Source organism: Cygnus olor, chromosome 1 (genome assembly GCF_009769625.2).
Source record: "Cygnus olor isolate bCygOlo1 chromosome 1, bCygOlo1.pri.v2, whole genome shotgun sequence".
NCBI classification, from domain to species: domain Eukaryota; kingdom Metazoa; phylum Chordata; class Aves; order Anseriformes; family Anatidae; genus Cygnus; species Cygnus olor.
This window is the reverse complement of record NC_049169.1, coordinates 61,128,758-61,152,292: the sequence shown is the minus strand read 5'-3', so window position 1 is coordinate 61,152,292 and position 23,535 is coordinate 61,128,758. Positions and strand designations below refer to the sequence as shown.

Sequence of the window (23,535 nt, the reverse complement as noted above, 5' to 3'; positions counted from 1 at the left end):
AATCTTCTAGGGATATGGGAAAGGGCTTTAAAAATGGCATGGTTCCTGTTGCCTGCAGCAGGAGGTCACCGACATCCTACCACACACCTACCCACGATTTCCCAACACCCGGATCTGAAACAGAGGCAATGACTAAATCTGGATGACTCAGAGTTTGGACAGGATGAAGATTATTCACTGCCAGCCCCTAAAGGATATAATGAGATGCATCCGAAGTGTGCTTACGGGATTCTTGTCCCTAAAACCCCCGTGAGTGTGGGGAAAAGTGCTCAAACCCTGATGCCCCTCCGCCTTCGGGTCCCTGTGGGCGTCTATGGGCGTGCTAGAGCTCGAGCGCTCGGCAGGCTGAGCGGGGGGAACGAAAGCATGGCTGTGAGGGGCTGAAATCGGTGGTGTGTGAGGAAAAAAAAAAAACAAACACATTTTTCCTCCCTGTGAACCCTTGCTGCAGTGCTGCAGCACGGGTTGCTGCAGGGCTGGTCTCACAGCCCAGATCGCTGCCCATGGAGCCCGATGTCAGCCGCTTGGTCGGTCTTTTATTCCTTATGTGTGCCGTCAGGGTAATTACAAGTCCGTTAACATCGGTGCGTGTGCTTTACTTGTTTATTTCAGTCACAAATTGAGAGTTCTGTTTGCCCAGGCGGGTGCCTCCCATCCCATCCCATCCCATCCCGTCCCAACCCCCCCCCGGGGCCACCCGAGGGCACGGCATCCCGGCTGCAGGCGGCCCTCCCCCCCCGCCGCCTCAGGCCGGCCATCTTGTGCCGCCGCCCTCCCTCCCTCCCTCCCTCCCTCCGAACAAAGGCCGCGGGGCCGCGCGCCCAGCCGCTTCCCGCCGCCGGCCGCGCCCGCGCTGCGCGCCCCCGCGGGGCCGCGCTTAACGGCCCGGCGCGGCCGCTGGCCTCCCCCCGCCCCGCGGGTAACGGCCGCCCCGCGCAGCGGGAACGCAGCCGAGGGGGCGTTCCCCCGCAAACCCGGCCAATCGGAGAGACCGCGGCGGGGGGGGGGGGGCGTGGCCTCTCCGCGCCCCGCCCCTCCCGCCCCGCCGCCGCCGCCCGGCAGGCCGCGCTGCCGGAAGTTCCGGGCTGCGGCCGTGCGGGATAAACAGTAATGGCCGAGGCGGTGGCGCTGGGCACGGCGGCGGGCGCCGCGGCGGCGGCAGCGGCGGCGGCAGCGGCGGCAGCAGCCTTGGGGCCCGAGCGCCGCCGCCGCGGCGGCCGCGGAGGAGGCGGGCACGCTGTTCGGGCCCGCGGCCGTGCCGCCGCTCGCCTTGGGGCCGGGAGGCGGCTGGACCAAGCAGGTCACCTGCAGGTAGGGGGGTAGGGGTAGGCGCCGCGCGGGCGGGCGAGCGGGCGGCCGCCATTATCCGCGCCCCGTCCCCTCCCCGTCCCCGCCGGCGTCCCGCCCCCCCCCCCCACCTAGGCGCCGCCGCAGCGCCCCCCCCCGCTGCCTTGCCGGTAACCTCGTGGGGGGGGAGGGTGGAGGCGGCGGCGGCCTCCCGCAGTGCGGGGACACCGGGCCCGGATCGGTGCCCCCCCCCGCCCCGGCATGGCGCCGCTGCGGCACTGCGGGGAGGAGCGGGCCGCGAGGGCCCTTTATGTGCAGCACCGGCGGGCGCCCCCCCCCCCCCCCCCCCCCCCCCGCCCCATCTCCACCGTTTATCCTTAAGTAAAACCCCTAGGTCGCATTTAACCGTCGTGCGGACGAATATAACTTGAGCCTCTTCCAAAAAGAAAAAAAAAAAAAAAAAGAAAAAGGAGGGGGCTCCAGATCGTTCCACGAGCTCCGCATCCCCTCCGCGTTCCTCCCCGTGCGCGCCGCTGGGCCCCGGCTGCTCCGTCATCCCTTTGTGCCGCCCGCGCCGCCGCGCTCCCGTTAGCCGTGGGGAGCGTCGCCCACGGGCACCGCGGCCGTCCCCACGGCGGCAGCGCCCGGCGCCCCGCCACGCAGAGCGTTCGGCCCGCCGGCAGCCGGGTTAATGGTTGATGGAAGGGCGGTTGGACGTAGGCCGCCGGTGAGGAAATGGCCGGGCACGGCGCTCCTGCGAGGGCGGAGGTTAGCGCTCCCTCTGCGGAATTCGCCGCAGCTCTTCGGAAGACCGAAAGGCTTAACTGGGTGAAGTTGCGTTACGAGGCGCAGATATTTGCCCGGCTAACGATGAATCAGCTAGAAGACGGCGGCTGCCGTAGTGCGGGAGCAAAGGAGTTGATTTGGGGCTGTGCCGGTCAGCGAGTGTGTAACGAATGCGTTTCTTTACGAATGCCCAGGACTAGTGGGAAGCTAAAGCTAGTCCTTTGTAATGATTTACCTGCTTTAATGTGAGCTTAAACAAGAGTAAGATCTCAGCGTTCAGCCTAATGAGCCTCTGCATTCTTTTTTGACTAATCCTCTTAGCCCTGCCATTGCTTGCTTGTTCATTTCTTTGTTTGTTTGTTTTTCGTGGGCCCTTCAAGTTGTAGGCAAAAGAGCTTTCCTCAGGCTTTAAAATGAAATTAACAATTCAACTTCATCTTCTGGGGCTGTGTGATAAGCTAACAAGGACTACGCCCTATTGAAACCTAATTCAAGAAAATGAAATTCTTATCAAGAGAACATACTACGTGTTATTATATCTAGTTCTACCTTTATGAATGAGCTAGAGGTTTTAAGTGCAAGATGAAGGGGTTCAAAACAGGTTTTTTCAGCATAGTAGCTAGAGCAGCTTCTGGTTCGAGTAACACTGCAGAGTTCCATGTGTTTCTAGGCTTTATTTATCTGAGTTGTCATAGGGGTGACAGCAGATGCTGCCTGAAAACTTCTGAGAAATGGGGCTCTCTTCAGGACAAATACTCTGCGTTTTGTGGTTGATGGAGGAATACTGCTGTCCTGTTAGAAGTGAGAGTTTCAGAAATGGTAGGGGAAGCTCTTGCTGCTTTTTTGAACGCTTGATGTGATAAATTAGTTGGTTAATTGCTCTTGTTACATCAGGGTGGTGTCCTTGGGATGGACGACTGCCATTTGGAGTGGGAGACACAATGACTAAGAGGAAGGACTTTGATGTCCCCGAGACTGCGGAGACTGCGAGTTCTGCGGATGGTGCCCTTCTGCAGCTAAGATTTAGACCTCTGGATGAAAAAGGATGGGTTCATCCTGTTTCTTAATAGGTCATGAGAAATAGCTTTGTTACATTGCTATGGCTCAGCAGTTTTCAAGGCTTTTGTGCTGTGGGGAAAAAATCCTTTAATTTGGAATAAGATGTAGGGGAATAAGTAGTTATGAAACTGAGTTTTATTTCACATTTGATCCTTTTGTTACTGGTGTGTTTGAAATAAGAAAAGGAATGGTAGTCCTTACCAAGTGTCTCTGCACCTCTTGTTTTAGGTGGATACGTAGTTTTACTGAGCAGAGGTATAGCCAACGTTTAAACCCAAGACTTGATGCTGATAGCTCCAGATATTTGGGTTTTCCAGACTTCATGCAGCAATACCTCAGCTCATCGAGTTGATATAAATGGATTGCGTTTCACTTGTGTGTTCAGCAACTGACCATAAATAAGACCCTCTAGCAAACAATTGCCGTGTTTTGAGAGCTGTCTGCATGTTTGTAACTTTGCTGCTCTTTCTTAGAGCCTAGACCAGGTATTTACTTGTCTCTTAGCGTGAAGATCCTGACTCACTGAAGTGTGCCTCCTTAACGTGGTGTAACATGAGCGATAAGGTGTGGCGCGCAGGCCTCTGAAATGCTTGCTCGTATCGCCCCTTCTTAGCTGCTCTCTTCTGGGCACCCCGCTAGCTGCTTTCTGAAGGTTACAGCGAGGAAGGGACAAGCAGATCGATACCGCCGAGGCCTACTTTTCCCCTGTTTCGTAAGGCTGCTAGCTCCTGTAGAATTTCATCAGGCACCCGTGACTGAGTGCCCGCGTGCCTGGCCTCTTCCCCAGCACCTCGTTCCCCAGGGGCTCGCGACCCGCACAGGCCTCCCGAGGAAGCCAAAGCAGCCGTGCTCGTGTTCCTCCGAGGCTCCCGTCGGCGGCGTCTCCGTCCCTGGGGAGGCTCAGCGCTGCTGCCAGGTGTGGCGTTCCTGTTCAGCAAACCCCGTAGCTTAGGAACAAAACGGGGTTACCTGGGAGCAGGACGAGGTGGACCTGAGGTAAAGGACAAGCCACGCCTTGAACAAGCAAACCCGTTGCAAGCCTCAGGAGCTGTGGAGAGAAATATTGCAGAGTGGCTTCACTAAGAGGATTACACGTGTGAAAACTCCTAATGTATATTAAGCAAGCTGTCGAAAAGAAGCTAGTATGCGCTTAGGATTTTAGGCTGCAGTTGCCCGTGTTTAAAATAGCGTTGTCTTTTTAATAAAAGTCATTATACATGTTTTTGTTCTAGCAAATGGCAAGTGATAGAAGCAATCGCATCCTAACAGCAGGGAGAAAAACCTTTAGCGGTTTATTATATTTTTAGGCATCGCTGAAATCAAGGTCATTAAAACTTGGAGAAACTTGAGAATTTAGGTATCCCTAACTTCCGAACACAGGCTAGGAAGGGAGGCAGGGAATTGGGCCTGTGTTTCCTCTGTCTGACAGTGGGAGAGCCTCGCTTAGCGCCTGTAGGGCACTGTTCTGATCAAGTGCTTCTGGGGAGAAGTTCTCCCGTCAGCTGTGGCCTTTCTCCTAGTTGCTTCTCTCAGCCCTAGCAGCGTCCCAGCGCCGTTGGCTGAGGTGGGTCTGCGCAGCGACCTGATCCGGGCTAAGAATAACCGCGGGAGCCGCCGAAGGACCGTCAGGTTAGAGCTGAGGCGGCTCTCCGGGCTGAGTCAGCAGGCGGCCCGGGAGTTGCCTGCCCCGACACACGGGGGAAGCAATGCTGTGTCGAAATGAGCAGCGGGTGGAGACAGCGGCTCTTGAAGAGCTAGTGGCAGACACTTAACAACCCCCTGAATTACTCCTGCCCCTGCTGGTGTGGGTCCCCTTCCTTAAAGAAGCCGCGGGATTCCAGTTGTGTTCGGGTACCATGAGCTTGGGTTGCTGGGTTCTCGGCTCTGAGGAGGGTTTGTCTGTAGGCGGGTGAGCGGGTTGTGTTGTTGCGTTTGTGTGTTTTTTTGGGTGGAGGTTTCTTATTTGTCTTCGTGGTGGATAACGCTGACTGTGGAGCGTGTGGTTTGTTTTGTTTCAGTGCCCTGTTCCTGGCGTGTGCTGGCAGAGCTGTTGGTGCAGCCACCTGGCAAACCTGACAAACCTACTCACTGCTCTGGGGAGAATATCCTGCAGTGTCATCTGGCCTTTTTATTATTTATTTCTCTGTAGGATTGTGTTTCTTATCTGGTTTGCTGTGTAGCTGCAGCGTACAGACAGGTGGTATTTTTGAGGTGTGAATTTCAGCCTGATGGCTAGCGTCAGCTGGTGGCTTATAAAACCACATTAGCTTTTCTCTTCTTAGTACCTTGAATAAGCCACTGGTTTTGCATACCCTCTATCAGTCCTCTTAAGACTTGCTTCAAGTTTCACTATTTCCCTGGCACTGGGCTACAGATAGAGCTTTGCTTATGTCATTTGGCGAAGTGTTGCCTTTGATTTATCTGGCATCCTAACAATGCAGCAGTTTAAGTATCCATGCAGAAGCTCACGCCGTTCAGTAACCCTTTATATGTACGGGTATCGACTCGAATGTGCTGTTTTGTGAAGAGCCCTCCCAGTCTTAGCTGGCGCTGTGAAAGGTGATCCTGCTGTCTCCTCCCCTGCCTCGGAGGACCTGGTGCTGCTGGCTGTGCAGGGGTAGTGCCAATGCAGAGCAGTGCCAGTGGGTAGCAGGAGGGCAGGCCTGCACCCTTCAGCAGCAAGATGGAAGCAGATTATACCTTTCCAAGTCCGAATCTCCACTCGAGTGGTTTGTAGACAAGCTAAGGATTTGTATGAGACCTAAACCTGAGCAATTTTCCATGTGTACTAAATCTCTGTTTTCAACGAGTTCAGAGTTTGCAGCTTGCTTCATATCTGAGGGCCAGTGCCCTTTGTAAGCTGAATTGTTAGTAAGCAGTTCTTACGTAGGATTTTTGGGGGTGGGGGTAGTGATTAATACTTCTATGTTGATTGGGTAAGATGTACTTTAAGTTGAATTTTCATTTGTGGCTCTCGTGAGCGTACAGAGTCTGAGTAGTTACAAGGCCTTAAATTTAAAGAAGCTTGTGTCTTCTGGGTTAAAACTTAAACCAAATGGAAAAACACTGTTCAGTTTTCTTGAGCAGATGAATTTGAGGGTGTTTAACTGAACTTGCCTTATTTGAAATGCTAAAATTTAGTGAACTGTCCAGTTTAAGACAGGCAGCACAGTATTGAAGCAGGGTGCTTCTACTGATTATCTGGCTCCTATGGCAAAAACTAATGTGCATGTTTAGTCAAATACAACTATCCATTAACAACACGTATTGCATTCTTAGGAAATTACTCCTGGTTCAATTATTTACAAATTAAGAATAGACTTCCTTTTAAAAAAAGGAAACGTTTAGGATATGGCTGTTTTTGATGTTGGATTCAGTGGTAGGCTTGTCTAAGGTTTTTGCTGGTGTGTCAAAACACAGGAGCTACTGATAAAACTTTGTCCCCAACCCAGGATAAGGTTTACTTTACATTTGTTTTTTTTTTTCAGGCTTCTCTAAGCATAAGCCCCTATAAACTCAGTGCGGTTCATTAGAATAGCTAAGGCTTCATCTTTTTTCAGACTTTCTCATTTGTGTGTTTATACTGGGACATGGTCCCGTGAGTCATTAGTGATGTTCTTAATTCAGCATACCTTGGTTTATAAAATAACTCATCATCCAAATACTGTGTTTTGAGATTCAGTGCTTGTTCATAATTCACAGTAATCTTCTGTCTTACAGGTATTTCATGCATGGAGTTTGCAAGGAAGGAGACAACTGTCGCTACTCCCATGACCTGTCCACTAGTCAGTCTGCCATGGTGTGCAGGTATTATCAGCGAGGATGCTGTGCTTACGGAGATCATTGCAGGTAAAGAAATGCCACTGACCGTGCTGTAGGGGAGTAATTTGGTTCCAAGGCCCTGAGTAGAGAGTTTGTAGGCAAAATAAATAAATAAATAAATGAAACTTTCTTGAAGTATTTCCCACTTCCATTGCATCTTCAGAGTTTTATTAAAATTAGTCACAAGTGGCCTTCTCTTACTAAATACTATAGTGTTTGCTTTGGTTTTGAGAATAAGTAAAAGTGAGACAAGGAGAGAAGAGAACTGGTTTCAATAAAAGCAGTGGTTGTCAGGATATGATTTTGTTAATGATATGAGGAGATGAGTTGAAATCTGAGACTACATTCAAACTGGCTGAACTGATGAATGAGTAACATTTGGTAGATGATAAAGGCTGAACAGGTATGAATATTTTTATTCTCTTTCTTCAGGAATTGCTGTTCAGACAGTTGAACTGCCACTTTTGAAAAAGTAACTGGAGTATAGTCGTGTAGGTTTTTAAAATGCTACCTGTACAAATTGACCCTACAGTATAAAAACATGTAACTTAACCGATGCTCTTGAAAAAGAGAAGAAAAGCGTGAACAAAGGAAACCAATGCTTTCCTAGTGTAGCAAAGCTTTGTAAAGGCTTAGGGATGTTTTTTTCATCATCTTAAATTCACTTTATTAAAAAAAAAAAGTTACCAGGAGTTGTAACATTGTCTTGTTGCAGCTCTTATGCGTGATTAAATTTGTATCACGACCTGGTATGGTAGCTCACAGTTAGTTTTACTTACATGTTTAATACACTGCTACTATGTATAAGGAAAATAGACCTCTAGCCCTCTGTATATCTGTTAATGCTACTTTCATGATCATGTAGATTGGTGGTCTCCAAACTTTTTTGATCATGTATACCATCAGTGAAAAATTTCGGAGCACGTAACTCTAATGAATGTAGATTAACAGATAAATTATGTAGACGTACTGCTGTACTAATAGATTTTGTGCATTCAAACATGCACAAAAAGATGGAGATTAAAGTTTTCAATTATTAACTGTACAAAACCTTTTTGCTCTCACTAAAAATACTGTATTTTTTTTTTACTGAGAGCAATGTGGTTCAATATGCTTCATTATTTTTAAAGTCTCGGTTTAACATTTTGATACAGCATTTTGAAGGTCTGGTTGTAAGTTCAGTTTTTGTCAGTACTTGGCCTTAATGGCTGTTACAACTGAAAAAGATCGCTCGCAAAGATAAGTAGATCCAAAAAGAACAATTTACTAAATCGTGATGCTCATTTTTCATTCCTGTCCACCAAATACGTAAAGATTTTGTTGAAATTTGGCTAGTAAATTTCTGACTTCTGATATCAATTTCTCTTGCAAACTAATTAAATGAGTCTAAGGCACACTGAAACTCTATTTAGAAGATTTATAAACAATCTTCTAACATGCTTAGAAGTTTTTAAAATGTACAAATATGAGTGTTTCCATGGGTAACGTGCTTTCATTGTTTTTGGCAATGAAATCATATAATAATGGAAATGTTTCCAAACAGCCGTTTTCAATATGTCATCTCCATAGCACTAGCTTCTTTCAAAAAGCAATTACTTTCTCATTCTGAAAATGTCACTTCTGCCTTGAAGGGACAGTTTAAGTGTGTTTGTGTTTTGAAAATATCTGTTAGGTAGCATACTAGTCACAGCCACTTCTCATCACCGAAGAGTTCAGTAGATTTGCAGCACTTGTGGTCTTAGGAAAGAAAAATGTGTGACTCATCTTTGACAGCTCCTTTAAGCACTTTGCTGTGAGATAACCAATAAACCTCAGTGTGGTACAAAAGGTTTTCTTTGTTACTTTCCTTTTCATTACAAAATATTGGAAAGAATTGGCTATTTCAAGGTTTCATTTTTGTACAGTTAACCATATCGACAACATCCTGTAGCATTTTGTGCGCTTCTGGCTCCAACTTCTTTGCTACAATATCTTGCTTGTGAATGATGCAGTGAATGAATTTTGCGTGTGGAGCTTTTTGTAATCTTACCCTGGAATGCTTTATTTATTCTAGTCAATGCAGCTGTTCCTTCAGTGGTTACACTTGCACAGTTTTTCCCTGTAAAACATTCTTTTTATTAAAGAAGTCATTTACTGTTGAGAATATATCTTCTCCAGTACATCTCTCCTTCAGTGGCTCACAAAAAAGTGGTTAATGTATTTCATTGTTGAAACAATCTGTTGAATACCATAAGCTGAGATGTGTTACTAACAAGCACTTTCATCTGCCTCTATTGTAAACCTCCCACACTGCGTAATTTGTTCTAGTACTTGTTTCTTTGAATCTTCAGCAGTGTTCTGTGTCTTCCAACAGTATTTACTGACAGGAAGGCGCTTTCATTTTTTGCTATGTTTTCCATGCATTATTTCAGCTGTTTTTACCATATCAGGAAGAACAAGTGTTCTGATTTGTACGTGGCTTTTTGTCTTTTTGTTACTATTTAAGAAACCTCAAAGACGCTTCTCAACGTTTGTCGCTTTTTTGTAAAACATTTGACTGAGTATCACATGATTTGAAACATCTCTGGAAAAAATTATAAAAGTTTGTCTTATTGTTCAGAATGCTTAGCTCTTAAATGTTTTGTTAACAGTGATGGCTTCGTACTATTGTTAGCTAATACCTGAAGGCCTAATACGCACTTAGTGCAAGGCTCGTTATGAACAATAGTGGGTCTGTATTACAAATTTGTATTTCAAATAGTCCTCTTGGTAACTTTGATTTTTTTTCCCCAAGTTTTTGTCAGACCTGATTAGGTCATCACTGTTTTTAATCTTGTACCGTGGTTGAGGAAGAGCTCATAGTAAGTGGAAGCGTCAGCTCTGACATCTTGTTTTGTGTTCACATTCTGTGTTATCTTCAATCCACAGTTACTTTGCAGGAATCTTTTTAAACTTCTTGTTTGTTTTGTGAGGGTGAGTTGAGTTAAAAGTTGGTAGTATAACCTGTGGCGCTATTTAATGGAGCAGGTATAAACTGTAATGCATTAAAAGCAAACAATACATTAAAAGCAAATTAGCGAGGGCGCTGCTGTCAGTCCCTCTGCATTATGGATCACCCGCTCCTCCTTAAGTACACCTTGCATACCATATGTGATGGGACCCTTTGACGTATGGACTGAGTAAGGATGCTGGCCTCAATCCATGTGTTAAATATTACTAAAGCTTAATTTCCTAATTTTTTTTAAATAGAGAAATTCTAATACTTCCTTCCTGAATTCCAGTGGAATTGTCTTGCATAACACCTGGAGTGCATGTACCCTGCTTTGGAAAACACTGATGTAGAGGTCTGGAGGCTTGTGTTTTAAACTTGTTCCATAGCTTCCTTGAGATTTCAGAGCTGACATTCAGCTGGGAGCACTTCTTTAATATGCGAGAACTGTGATGCATTGTTGTTTTCAATCTGACACAAGGCAAATGAATCACAATTGCTTAAAGGTTTTGTATAATCTCCAAGAATTCTCTACCTTAATCCTTGAAATTAGTCAGCAAATATCTATGACTTCACGGGCGAATGAATTATTGTCTTTGTAGTCCACTAGCTGCTGGAAGATCATTTTGAGGGAAATGGTGCTTCCCTGTTGTTCAGAGGTGGTAAGAATCAAAGTGTTCTGAGCATCGTTTTGCACATTAAGATGGAGACATTAGAAGTGATTACTAAAATTCAACATAAAATCTGAATGAGGCAAGATGCCAAGGTAAGTCAGTTCAGGTCATGTTGCCCAGGGCGTTGTCTGGTCACGTTCTGAGTATCTGCAAGGACAAAGATTGTGTAGCATCTCTAGGCATCAGTTTCAGCGTTTGAGTACTCATGGTAATTTTTCTTCTAATCACTTACTGTAATTTTCCGCTTTGAACTTGTCTGCTGGTTCTCATCCTATCACTGCGCCTCTAAGAAGATTTTGCTATTCTGTCCCACCAAGTAGATGAAGACAGCAGTATCTGCCGTTAGTCTTCTCAAAGCTGAATGAACTCACTAACGTTGATAATACTGTATGTGTATAATAGGTACATCACCAGTTTTGGAAATAATAGAACTTCATTCTATGGAAGTTAAGTAAAACCTGTGTGTGCTACTCTATTTCTTACAAAATGACAGAGTGAGTACCTTTGGTTTCATTAGGCAGTGCTGACATGTTACAGAAATTCATCTGCTTGTGTAAAAGGTCATCAGTGGCATTCTCTTCCAAGCCACTTCAAGCCTTTCTTCAGTATAGGGTGTTTACATCGCAATCGGTTGACGTCCATAAAGCAACCAGAGGGATTGGAAGTACTTTTTTGTGATGAGTTGACCTGATGTGTTTTAACTTTTTAGATATGAACACACCAAGCCACTGATACAGGAAGAAGAAGAAGATGTGACTACTGTGAATCCAGATGAAAAAAATTATCCCTCAGTATCTTCAGACCTTGCATCATTCCCTGATGAAACCATTGAAGAAGAAATTGTTGAGTTAGAAGCTGAAGATTTAGATCTGGCAGCTGCAGGAGTAGGTGTTGAAGACTGGGTGAATGCTGTAGAATTTGTCCCTGGGCAGCCATACTGTGGACGTGGTAAGCTGATCATCGGATAACAGTAAATTTCTGCCAAGGGTCAACAGTTTCTACATAGTGCATTTATTTTAACACTTCTGGTTTGTTGAGTACAGCTATTCAGATTTATGAATCACTTCAACTGTTCTGTCATGAAGTTCTACCTGAGTTTTCTGGCATGAATAATAGGGTCATTCCACATAGTTACTACTGCTGTCACAATGTTTTAAAATGAGGTATACTTAAAGACAGTCTCTGCATACTCGTAAAGGTTTTCCAGTGGAGATGCAGATTCCTGTAGAATGATCTGAACCCATACGCTTGCTTTCATGAATCCCATAGCAGTTCAGAGCAGAGGCTGAAAATTGTATATTCTAGTTACCTGAGACTTGTCTTTATAAGACTGAGATGGCTCATCTAGAGAATGAGATTGGAAAAGCTCATCAGATGGGACTGGACTGTTTGTAGCATACCTGTCATCTGCTTTCCTCGCAAAAAGGTAGCACCAAGACTTAAATTTAGGGGAGAAGTAGGCTGCATGTGTTTATAGATCTCTAATATCTGGCTATCTAAAACTAAAGACATATGGCCTTGAAAAATCAAATAACTGACAATCCTAAACATATCCTTTATGACATAACTTCAAATTATTCTGGGCATGAAGTGCTCAGATAATACTTGTTAGCAGTGGCTCATCTGTTACCATTAAGACAAGGCGTTCTGCTAATGCAGATGAATCTCTGATTTGTGACTAAATGCACTATCTTGAAGATGACCTCATGGCCTAGCAAAGAAATAGCGACAATTCTTTGGATACTCAGTTTTTGAGGTACAGGTGCACCACGCTTCCATATTTGTTCTGCTGCTGTAACTTGTGCTAGATGTTCTGGAATAACTCAGGGAGAGCAGAAAGGTGGCAATATAAGAAACGCTGAATTGTTTTGCATTAAGTCCAACTGCCCGACCACTTAAGGGCTAACTACAGGTTAAAGTATTTTTTTAAAGGCATTTTCTGAACGCCTCTTGAATGCTGACAGGCATGGGACATCAACCACCTGGCTAGGAAGCCTGTTCCAGTGTTCAGCCACCCTCACAGTAAAGAGTTGTTTCCTAACATCCAGTCTGAACCTCCCTGGCACAGCTTTGCACCGGTCCTGTGTGTTTGCCATCAGTTACCAGTGTGAAGAGACTGGCACCTCCCTCTCCTCTTCCCGTCCTCAGGGAGTTGCAGAGAGCAATGAGGTTGCCTCTGAGTCACTTTCTCCAGTCTGGACAACCCACGCGTACTCAGCTTCTCCTCACAGGACATGCCTTTCAGCCCTTTTACCAGTGTTGTTGCATCCTCTGGATGCATTCAAGTACCTTAACATCCTGCTTCTATTGTGAAGCCCAGAACTGCACACAGTATTTGAGGTGAGGCTGCACCAATGCTAAATACAGTGGAAGAATCCCTTCTTTTGACCAGCTGGCTATGCTGTGTTTAAGGCACCCCAAAATGTGGTTTGCCCTCTCGGCTGCCAGATGTATGTACTGGATGGCAATAATTGTCCCAGTGTGAAAGCAGGTGTGTGAATTGATGGTAATAAACTAGTTTATATAGGATGACTTTCTTTCAGTGTCTCTAGAACTTGAGGCGTCTGACATCTGTCTTAGCATGTCTTATACTGTCATGTTTCCTATCTGAAGATTTATTAAGGCACAGACCTCTTCCCTGGAATTCTAGAGATCTGATGTGTGTTGCATCAAGTTGAAATGAAGAATCTCCTTTATGTAAAAAGAGTTTCAGGAAAGTGGTCCTGGAGTCGAGGGAAAAAGAAGTTGAGGTCAAGATTATTCAAGAATCTTCATTAGGTATCTTTCATGAAGATTTTAGTCAGAAAGCATCAAAAAAGGTTGAAGACACCTTTGTTCAGTTTCACATTGGTTTGCTGTAATATGCTTGTGTTTTGAGAGGCACGTGCTTATGATTCCCACAGAGAGGGGTGATTAGGAGATGAGTTCACCCTGCAATACCACAGTTTAGTAGTTTTGGGTGGCATCACTAGAGGAATGGAAGTTTCTGTTCCATAGCTGGCCTAAGGCTTAATACATTTAAAAAAAAAAATCCATGTTGTAGAGTTTCAGGATTTGTCTGGAAGTACTTATATGCAGAAGACTTGTCAGTGTTTGAAGCTTAATACTCCTGATTGTCAATTACTGTTTTCCTTTATTTTCTGAGGCAAGCAATATGCACTTAGAATCTGAATGGAAAGAGAGCTGGGCTATGTATTGAATTCTTGCAGCATGGAGAGACACTTCCTGTCTTTCATTGTAGAGAACTATATATTTTTTTCCCTTTTAAATGGTGGACATGAGGGCAGACTAACCTTATTGAAAATATCTACTAACAGAATATGCTAACTAAGTATATATCTGTCTTTATACATTGAAGACTGGAAGACTTTCATGGAAGAAACTGTTAAACTTCTTGGAGTGGGTTTAAGTGGACTGGAGTGCTTTTGTTCTGTGTACCCTATTAAGGGAAACGAGTAATCTGAATAATCCTTTTAAGAGATCAACATTTGAATATAGCGTAGGCTGAAGCTGGAGAAAGAAAGGTCTTGAAAGCAAATACTCTTTATTTTATAGGCCCAGCTTCACGTTGACAGATGAGATAATATCTAATGCCTTCAGAGTTCTTCTAATGAGTTCTTCAGAACTGGAGAGATCTTCCTCTTAGCCTAGATATATTGTCATCCATTATAGTAGGAGCTAGTAACCATATTCTTTTCAGTACGTTTGGGCTCTAACAAGGTGGAGCAAAACTGTAGCAGATACAAGAGATGTTCATGCAGGGCTTCAGATTATGGAAGCATTGAGGTATTATTACTAAGTAAATTAGTACTGTTACTAAGTATACCTCTTATTACTAAGTAAAAATAGTAACTTCATTTTTATTTCATTGAAATAGAGCTCTAGCTGAGGGGAAGTGCTGGGACAGCACAGAAGACTGAGACTGGAAACAAGTGTCACTTTCAGCATGTTCTCCCACCTCCTACCCTGTCATATCCTGTAGGAGTACCTAAAGCCATTATTGAAGACTGACATTCACAGAGCTGTGTCTTAGTGGCTAGACATCTAGACAACAAGAACTGGTTGTATCTTTTGTACAAGGGTGGTATTGTGGACTTGGCTGGAGTTTACTAGCTATACTGTATACTGTGCTTGATGATTTCAGTCTTCAGTATTGTAGTTTTTTTGTTGTTTAAACAAAAGTTCTGTATACTTAGCCAAAATTTGAAGTTCTGCTCTCTCCTGTTGTGGCCTAGCATAAAAAAAAATAAATGGGTTTGTAAGTCAGGCTCTGGGGTAAGACTTCAAAGCCTTTATTTTCAAAGAACATGAAGTAAGAAGTGTTTTTTTTATGAATAAAACCCTTCCTGGATTAAAAACTTGGCCAAGGATATTCCTCAGAGGAGTGCGGATGACTCTGGAAATTTTCTCCATTAAGAAAAATCTCAAATGTGCCTCTGATTTCAAGTACACATTTCCCGGGGATGTAGGATTGCCTTAAGCAAAAAAAAAATAAAAAAAATCTTGCCAGTCCCATTCAAAGAAATATCCGCTAAACTCTCCTTCCTTGGTAGGTTTAAAAAAAAAAAAAAAAAACACTGGCAAAAATGATAGCTGAGGGTATAGAAACTGACTGGTAGTTGAGATTTTTGTTACTACCTTTGGAGAAGGTGGAGAAGGTCTCAAACACCAGTAGAGGGGGGTGGAATTTCAATTATTAGGTACAAATTTTCATATTGTGTTTAGCTGGCCAGAAGGTTAAGACCCTAGTAAATGGTTACTTGTGAATTAACATCAAAGAAGAGTAACTAGAACTCATAGGGAAGAGGAAATAATGAAGACTTTTGTTTTTCTGGTTCTGAACCTTTTGCTGAAAATGAGCAGGTTAACAGTTGACTTATACTTCCGAAAAGCAATTAAGTGACTATTACTAGCAAACAGATTTGTCTAAGATCAGCATGAATGACCTTGAAAGTCAGAAATGGTTCTACTTCTATGCGAAGTCAACAGGAAGCAAACTTGAACTTTTTTTTGAGAGCTAGTATTTTTCCTGCACTAATCTTTGATACTTGCTTCTACCTTTAAACTGTGAGCTCTCCAGGACCTGCTTGTTCTTTCCTCTATATCTAAAGGCTAGCAAGCTGATAAATATTTATTAGATTCTATAAAACCATTACAGTGCCCAAAGGAAGCAATGGACATGGTGAAGGGTCCAGAGGGCAAGATGTATGAGGGGCGGCTGAGGCCCCTTGGTTTGTTCAGCCCAGAGCAGAGCAGGCTGAGGGGAGGCCTCATGGCGGCCTGCAGCTCCCTCACGAGGGGAGCGGAGGGGCAGGCGCTGAGCTCTGCTCTCTAGGGACAGCAAGGGACCTGAGGCATGGAGCTGGGACGGGGGAGGGTCAGGCTGGGTGTTAGGGAAAGGCTCTGCACCCAGAGGGTGGTCGGGCACTGGGACAGGCTCCACAGGGATGTGGTCAGAGCACTGGGCCTGCCAGAGTTCAAGAAGTGTTTGGACAATGCTCTCAGATGCATGGTCTGATTTTTTTTTTTGGGTGGTCCTGTGTGGAGCCAGGAGTTGGACTCGATGATGCTTGTGGGTCTCTTCCAACTCAGGGTGTTCTGTAATTTTATCTTGCATCTTTGCTTCATGGGGTAAATCTGTGTGAGTGTGCAGCCTCTGATTCCTTTTGAGAAAGTGTCCTTTACTCTTAGTAATCCAAGTATACCTTCGCTTCTGTGCTTGCTTCTCCAAATCTAGTGCTCAAAAGGCTTATAAAGCTCCACTTTCAAAAGCACGTAAGACTTTTTCATTCTTATTAATATAACCAGTCATTGTTATAAAATCCAGTTGCTGTTCTTCCTTGTATTTTTGTATTTGTCCTGGATATAATAATTCTGTCATCTTCCTGCATTTATTATATCTTTGAACTGCTTTTGTCTTATAACTTGGTTTATCACCCTACTTTATCATGATCTCAAAAGGCTATTTGGCTTGTGGTGAGACAGAACCGTGTTTTTAAGAGGAACAGGGAGAAGTCTTAAGCAGAGCCTATCTAAATAGGGAAGCGAGGCCCTACAGATTTCAGTTACCTTTAGAGTGTGGTAGGGAGTTTATTTAGTGTTTTGGTGTCTCTTTGCAAAATTGATGGCTAGCTTAGAATGTAATGAGAGTACCTTGAAAATCACAGGGTTTCTTAAAGTTAGGTTTGTACGTCTGATACTGATGTTTTGATAAGTCCAGACTAGGTATCTGTTTTGGGTTGGGTCTTTTTGCAATAGAATAAGGTTACAGGGATCTGGACAGGGCTCTTCTGTTATTCATGCAGGTGTTTGGAAGTCTAGAAATTGAAGTTACTTCATGCTGATCAGCAACATGGCTTATTAACCTGCACATGAGGAACTGCTTGTGTGGTGTTTCCATGTTGGCATTTCTTATGCTGGATGCACCTCTGTTGCTTCAGCTGTGTAATTGTTGGGGGGGGAAAAAAGTGATGTTAGCTGGTGTGGAACTGATTCTCAAAGCAGTGAGATTTTTCATGTTACTTAATTGCTGCTGAACCATGGTTTGCGTAATGCTCTTGAGCTGCTGAGAACTAGTGAGATTTTCTAGTGTAGACCTAGCCTGTAAATGGACTTGAATCTGACCACTGAAACCTTTACAGCTTTAATCTTGTCTGAATTGAAGGAAGAACAAATCGCACCAAAAATTAGTCTTGCTTTCTTGTGAGAAAATAACTGTTGGTTCATACTGAGGGTTTGAAACTAGGACTGAAATGAGCCTTTCTTTTTTGTTAATCCGTTTGGATAACTTGAGCAGGGTCGTTCAAGAACTTTTTTGCATTAAAACACACTTCTAATGCTATAAATCTGAATGTGTTGCTTACAATCCTTAATTTTGTTCCCAGCTGCTACTTCCTGCACTGAGTTACCCTTGGATGGAATGGTGATTGAGGAAGAATATGAGAAGCAGGAAGAAAACGAGGAGATGAAGAAGGAGCTATGCCCCTACGCCGCAGTAGGAGAATGTCGTTATGGAGAAAACTGCGTATATATCCATGGGGATGTGTGTGATATGTGTGGGCTGCAGGTCTTGCATCCAATTGATGCTGCCCAGAGATCCCAGCACATAAAGGTAAGCAGACAGCTGTCTGGTGTTAAACAGCCTTCAGTTGTTGCTTCCTAGCTCCTTGCAATCACTCGCTACTAATACCCTTTGATTTGAAGGTGCACGCAGGTCAGACAGAGAAAGAAATTCCTGTTGTAAACTGGACTGTTTCCTGTCAGAGCCATATTCAAAAGCAACTGGGTTTCCTTATCTGTGCTGGGAGAGCAGTCTGTGTAAAGATGCTAAAGCTTTGTTCTTTGCCTAATAAAACTGGATGGTCTTTCAGATTTGCTTCTATGATGTTTAAAAGCAATGTCTGAAGGAGTGAATTTGAACTCTGAATTGTTTCCCACTATCTAAGCAACGTATATATATTTTTTTGAGGATAAAGGCTTTGCAGCTTAATCATTTTCCATTCTTTATGCAAAATGACGGAGTGAAACTGAGCTTAAACCTGTTTGAAGTTCACCAGGTGACCAGCTGTCTCTGTAGTTGTTTTCTCTGTCTCTCCTTTTCAGTCTTGCATTGAAGCTCACGAGAAGGACATGGAGCTTTCATTTGCCGTCCAGCGTAGTAAAGACATGGTGTGCGGGATATGCATGGAGGTGGTGTATGAAAAAGCTAATCCTAGTGAGCGCCGCTTTGGGATCCTCTCCAACTGCAACCACACTTACTGTCTCAAGTGCATCCGCAAGTGGAGGAGTGCTAAACAATTTGAGAGCAAGATTATAAAGTGAGGCACTTTCCCATTTCGATTGTGCTATTTGTTGCTATGGAAGAACTTAGTAACTTGTGACAACTTGCAACAGACCTCCCCCCTGCACAGAGACTGCATTTAATACATGCTAACTTCAGTTTGGAAGTGAAGTAATTGTTAAGGGGTAACATTTACACTCTGATTTGGTTAATGTGGATTAAGTTTGCAAAAGTCACTTAATGATAGAAAATGACTTTCATTTATTTAGTAGCATGTTGTCCGATGGTTACTGTTTGTCTTGGACGCCCAGCCAGGAATCTGAAAACAGATTAACCAGTTCAGAATGTATGCTTCTTAATTCATTACTGCCCTAGCACATTAATCAGTTGACAAACCATTTCTCCGTTTAAAGGCTGTTCTAAAGAAAAAAATCCAGTAAAATAAATACAGAAATTGAAACAAAATAAATTTATTTAATGCTAAAGAAAAAGGAGTCTGTGTGAAGTGTTTTTTTGAGACCAGCTGCCATTGCTATTGAGTTCTTGAAGGGAGCTTAAATTATCTTCATGTCTAAGAGAATATAGATCTAAAAGTCCGTACAGCAAGTGCACTTGTACAGTACATTGTAAAGATCAAGATAATGCCATGACTTCTTATGTAGGAAAGAGCGCCCTGTAATGTGGAGTTCTGCAGCACGGTCTGTTCATTCCCCAGGTCCTGCCCAGAATGTCGGATCACATCTAACTTTGTCATTCCAAGTGAGTACTGGGTGGAGGAGAAAGAAGAGAAGCAGAAACTCATTCAGAAATACAAGGAGGCAATGAGGTACGAGCACTGCAGCCTTTTGTCAAGTTGAGACCGCAGAGATAAGGGCACACATGGAGAAGAAGGATACTGATATATCTCCTTTCCACTCCCACTCGTGAGGTCCATCCTTACCTATCCACCTGCAAATGCATGCAACCACACAGTCACTAAGCTGTTCCTAAGTACTTTGACCTCCGTCTTTCCCTTGTACACACAAAACACTGGTGGTCTAGCCGTAAGGTGGTACAACTTGTGCTGTGCAAGCCCTCAGTGCCCCTGTGCATGCGTTGACCCACACCTACTGGGTACCAACGTTGTGTAATACATCATTTTTTTGCGTAGGTGGTGTTCTGACAAAGTATCTTCAGGTTCAAATGATACCTGAGATCCCCTTGGACTATAGGTAAATGCAGTTCTGAAGTCTGGTTGGGTCTGCTGTGAGTAAGGGTTGCGATATTTTCCTTTCCAGCAACAAGCCATGCAGGTATTTTGACGAAGGCCGTGGGAGCTGTCCATTTGGAGGGAACTGTTTTTACAAACATGCGTATCCTGACGGCCGTCAAGAGGAGCCGCAAAGACCCAAAGTAGGAATGGCAAGTAGATTTTGGGTTAGTGGTGATGATTTGTGTTCTGTATATATATCTGTATATACAGAGACAGATCAAGAGCGGTGTGCGTTAAATCTGTCTTGAGAAGGGAATAGGGAAACTGTTTTTTTTCTGACAGACCTGTGTAGTGGTGAGTTTGAAGGAGGGGGTGGTCTGAAGTTTGGGAGTGATGGAGGCTAAGGTGTAAAAGAGTGAATTTAAAAAATGTTCCTGTTACACCAACAGCCTGAGGTAAAATGTTGGGCAGCATTAATAGGGATGTGTAAGAGTAGATTCCACCGGAGGTGAGTATATCCCTGAAGGAGAAACATGGTTTCCTACATGTCAGAAAGTACACCAGAGGCTGACAGTGTTTGGCCCCTGGGAAGACTCTTGTCTTGTACCACTTGGTCACCTGGGGAAATGCTTGTGTTCCACTTGCAGGCCCAGCGAAGGAATCGGTTCTGGGAGTTCATCGAGGAGCGAGAGAATGGTGATCCATTTGAGACCGATGAAGATGAGGTGGTGACCTTTGAGCTTGGTGAGATGTTGCTCATGCTGTTGGCAGCAGGAGGTGATGATGAGCTAACAGATTCCGAGGACGAGTGGGACTTGTTTCATGATGAGCTGGAAGATTATTATGACTTGGATCTATAGCACCTGTCAGTGGAGTGTGGACTGTTGTCTTGGCTTCAGGCAGTAGCTATTACCTGTGGTGTTGTGGCAGTGCCTGTGTTTCTCCTAGGCAGGCCTATCAATTCCAGGTGCTGTTGTAATAACTTTTACCCAGGGTCTGTCTCTTCCCACCCCCTCCCATCCCAGGAGTGTTGTTTTTCCTCTGTTTAAACAAATAACAAGAAATCTTCAAAATGTTAGTTTTTGTAAAAATGAATTTAACTGTCAAACAGTTAGCTTAGGTTTGTTGCTTCATCTATGTACCCAACAGAGCTCACCCAGTTCCAGGGTTAAAGTGTTTACAGGACTTCCACACTCATTTTGAAGAGCCCAGATACAAAAATGAGCGGTGGCCATGCAGTGGGGATGTAAATTGGCTGATGGCCGTTCTTCTGTCCTTAAAACAATATTTCTGACTTCAGACCAGATACAAACAAACCTGTTCTGGCATCAGCTCCGTTCCAGCCCCCTCATGTACACACCTTCATTTGTGATTTTGGTCTCTTGTTTACTTGCACATTACTATTACTACTGTGTAACCAGAACCAGGTGTGAATGTTCCGGGTTTTTACTGTGTCTAGCATGAAAGGATAATGTCTTAGTGAAAGGAGAACTATGTGTATATACAGATAAACGTAGAGTTGGACCTCAAGGATGGGGAGACTCTGTATAAGTTAAAAATAATAAGACCACCTTTCATCCCCTCTTGGTGCATGAAGTCTAGCCTCCAATTGGACATGAAACTGGTTTAGTGGTCTCAGCTCAGTCTATTGCAATGATCTTAACTATTATGTGTAACTCCTTAATACACCAGCTCTTTCATGTGTATTATTAGGGTTGTCCAGGAGCAGAAATCTGGTTAGCTGAGGTGGGGTCGGAGGAACACCAGAGAGGCCCCTTTAGCTGTATTGCTCTTTAAACTTTAGAACTTGGTGCAACCACTTAGGCCGTGAGCTTTCCTAGGAAATCAGAGTGCCTCTCAGCTGCGTCGAGGTATGCGTGCCCTTCAGCGTCGGAGTTGGGCGGGTTGCCTGGTAAAGCTGTTCGGCTTACGTGAGTTACTGCTTATGAAGTCAGTCATGCAGTTTTGGGCTGTAATTTGCATTGAGAAATTACTTTGCCACCAAAGCTCCAGTACAGGAATTTTAACCTTGCATTACATTATTGCTGTCTTTTATTGACTCGTGGATGCCCCGTGATCTGTTCTCCTGCTGCTCTTGTCCCCTAGACTGCCTCTCCTTTCACTTTTAATTGGAATGAGAAATTGTTCTGAGGTCTATAATGTAATGTTTTGCAGCTGCCTTTTGTAAGAAGCACTTTTCCCAAATAAAAACAAACAAAAAAATGCAAAAAAAAAAAGCAAACAAAAACCCCCCCAAATTAAATGAGGTCTGTCTGTTCTTTTAAGTTTGAAGCTTCTGTATTTTAGCTTGATGATTTGGGGGAGGGGTGGTGGTGGCATGTGTGTTTGTGTAATACAAAGGCATTTGTCACTTATTCTTAACTCCTGCGGAATCGTGTCACACTAACGTGAAGTTTTAACTTTGTTACAACCTTTCCAAAAAAGAGCCTATAATGTAAAGAACATGTTCTGAACGGATAGCTGAGACCATTGAACAGCCGGAAGAACAGATCAGCCCTTAACGAGAACAGAGATGGCTACCGTCTGCACTATGGTATAACTTTTATTTGTCCTGAGCCAAGTCAGCTGCAGCACATACTCTGTTGATAGTTTCCTGTCATAATGCTATTTGTACAGTAAGCCTGAGCATTGCCTGGGAATCCACATGCTTCCTGAAGCCTGTGTGTGTTCAGAAAGAAGTGTTCTGTTGAACTGCATAAATACAGTAGTTGCCTACTAGCAATGTACTCAGACTTGTTGAGGAATGTGACTATGAAAAGATGAGCCGAACAGTCTACAACCATTGTCAGCTTTTCTTTTACAGGAAACATAGTATATATTGAATAAATACCTAAGATACAGAAACTGCAGAGGCCTATGAAATTATTTATAGTAGTGTTAAGATGAAAAAGGTATAAAGACTCCATAAACTTTCACCAACAACTCCTGACTTCAAAACAACAAAACAAAAAATCAGGAGAAAAAATGCATGCTGTCATTTGAAGTGCCTTGGCTTTACTCCTTGTGCAAGAATACATCCCTCTGGTTTGATCTGAAATTGTGTACCTGAATAGTGGGTGTACTGAGAGTGCTTCACATAAGCAAAATGAGCCAGATGTGGCAGTGATAACTGTAATAGGCAAAGATGTTTATGGACACAGCTGTAGCAATGAAATAGGAGAAGAGTTGTAAATATGTGAAATTTCTGCCCCTACTTGCTGCTGTTGCTGCTATCTAGGGGTGTGCAGTTTATCACTGGTGGTCAAGTCAGTGTCCACAGCTGCTTGGCAACAGCTTGATATGATTACACTGACATTACCTGTGCAGGCAGTTGAATTAAGGTTGATTTTGGAACAACGTCACTGAAGTGTACTAAATAACTTCAGAAGGTCCTACCTGGCCTGAGCTAACACGGTAAAAATCTGAAGTGTGCAAGTTCTTATTAAAAGCTGATGTACTTTCAAGTAAAAGGGGCTCTTGCCCTGAATAAAGCACTTCCACGAGGACTTGCATATCTCAGCATCATCTGTCATAGTTCTAGTCCTTATACGCTCACTTGAGAGAGGTGTTTAAAAATGGCTTCAGGAGTCAGTACAGAAAGCACTGACTACACCATCCCACACACACACCTTGAGCTGAATCTGTTTTTCTGGGGAGTGGCAGATGTAGAAGCCCCTGCCCACCCATACTAGCAGCCCTCTTCTATAAGCCACAGCTGGGGAGGAGCTGCTCTCACAAAACAGGGCTGTGGTTGGAGCATTTGGCTGGTTGGTTGAGAGGAAGTGTTGGCTTTGCTTCAGGTGTACATCTGCTTCCTGAAAGGAGAGTCCAAGATAAAGCTTTTCTGCTCCAGGCATGGGCCCGACAATTGCTTTTTCAGTCTCTTCCCCCTCTACTTAAACATTAACTGCAATGATTAGATAAGAGCCTCAGCTTTTGTTACTAAGAGCCTGTCCCTTATATATGA

The 23,535-nt window shown here is 44.0% G+C and overlaps 1 protein-coding gene across 5 annotated transcripts; it reads left to right on the top strand.

Moving 5' to 3' along the window:
• The first annotated feature begins 1,119 nt into the window (after positions 1-1,119).
• MKRN1 (makorin ring finger protein 1) lies at positions 1,120-21,823 on the top strand. Of its 5 annotated transcripts, XM_040560889.1 has the most exons (9): positions 1,120-1,135; positions 1,212-1,311; positions 6,853-6,981; positions 11,306-11,544; positions 17,481-17,707; positions 18,199-18,413; positions 19,092-19,202; positions 19,654-19,792; positions 20,216-21,823. In XM_040560889.1, the coding sequence occupies exons 3-9, from the start codon at positions 6,860-6,862 to the stop codon at positions 20,426-20,428; spliced, it is 1,266 nt and encodes a 421-aa protein (XP_040416823.1). In that variant the 5' UTR covers positions 1,120-1,135; positions 1,212-1,311; positions 6,853-6,859; the 3' UTR covers positions 20,429-21,823. The 5 variants fall into 5 exon arrangements, with proteins under 5 accessions (XP_040416823.1, XP_040416848.1, XP_040416840.1 ...); XM_040560914.1 differs by having other exon boundaries at positions 1,135-1,311; positions 19,654-19,768; XM_040560906.1 differs by lacking the exon at positions 1,120-1,135 and having other exon boundaries at positions 1,194-1,311; positions 19,654-19,777.
• Positions 21,824-23,535: the final 1,712 nt, after the last annotated feature.

Coding starts and splice junctions, on each gene's coding strand:
- MKRN1 (XM_040560903.1), top strand. CDS start 1,979: ATGGTTGATGGAAGGGCGGTTGGACGTAGGCCGCCGGTGAGGAAATGG. Junction 11,545..17,480: donor GCAGCCATACTGTGGACGTG/GTAAGCTGATCA, acceptor TTTTGTTCCCAG/CTGCTACTTCCTGCACTGAG. Junction 19,203..19,653: donor AAATACAAGGAGGCAATGAG/GTACGAGCACTG, acceptor TTTCCTTTCCAG/CAACAAGCCATGCAGGTATT.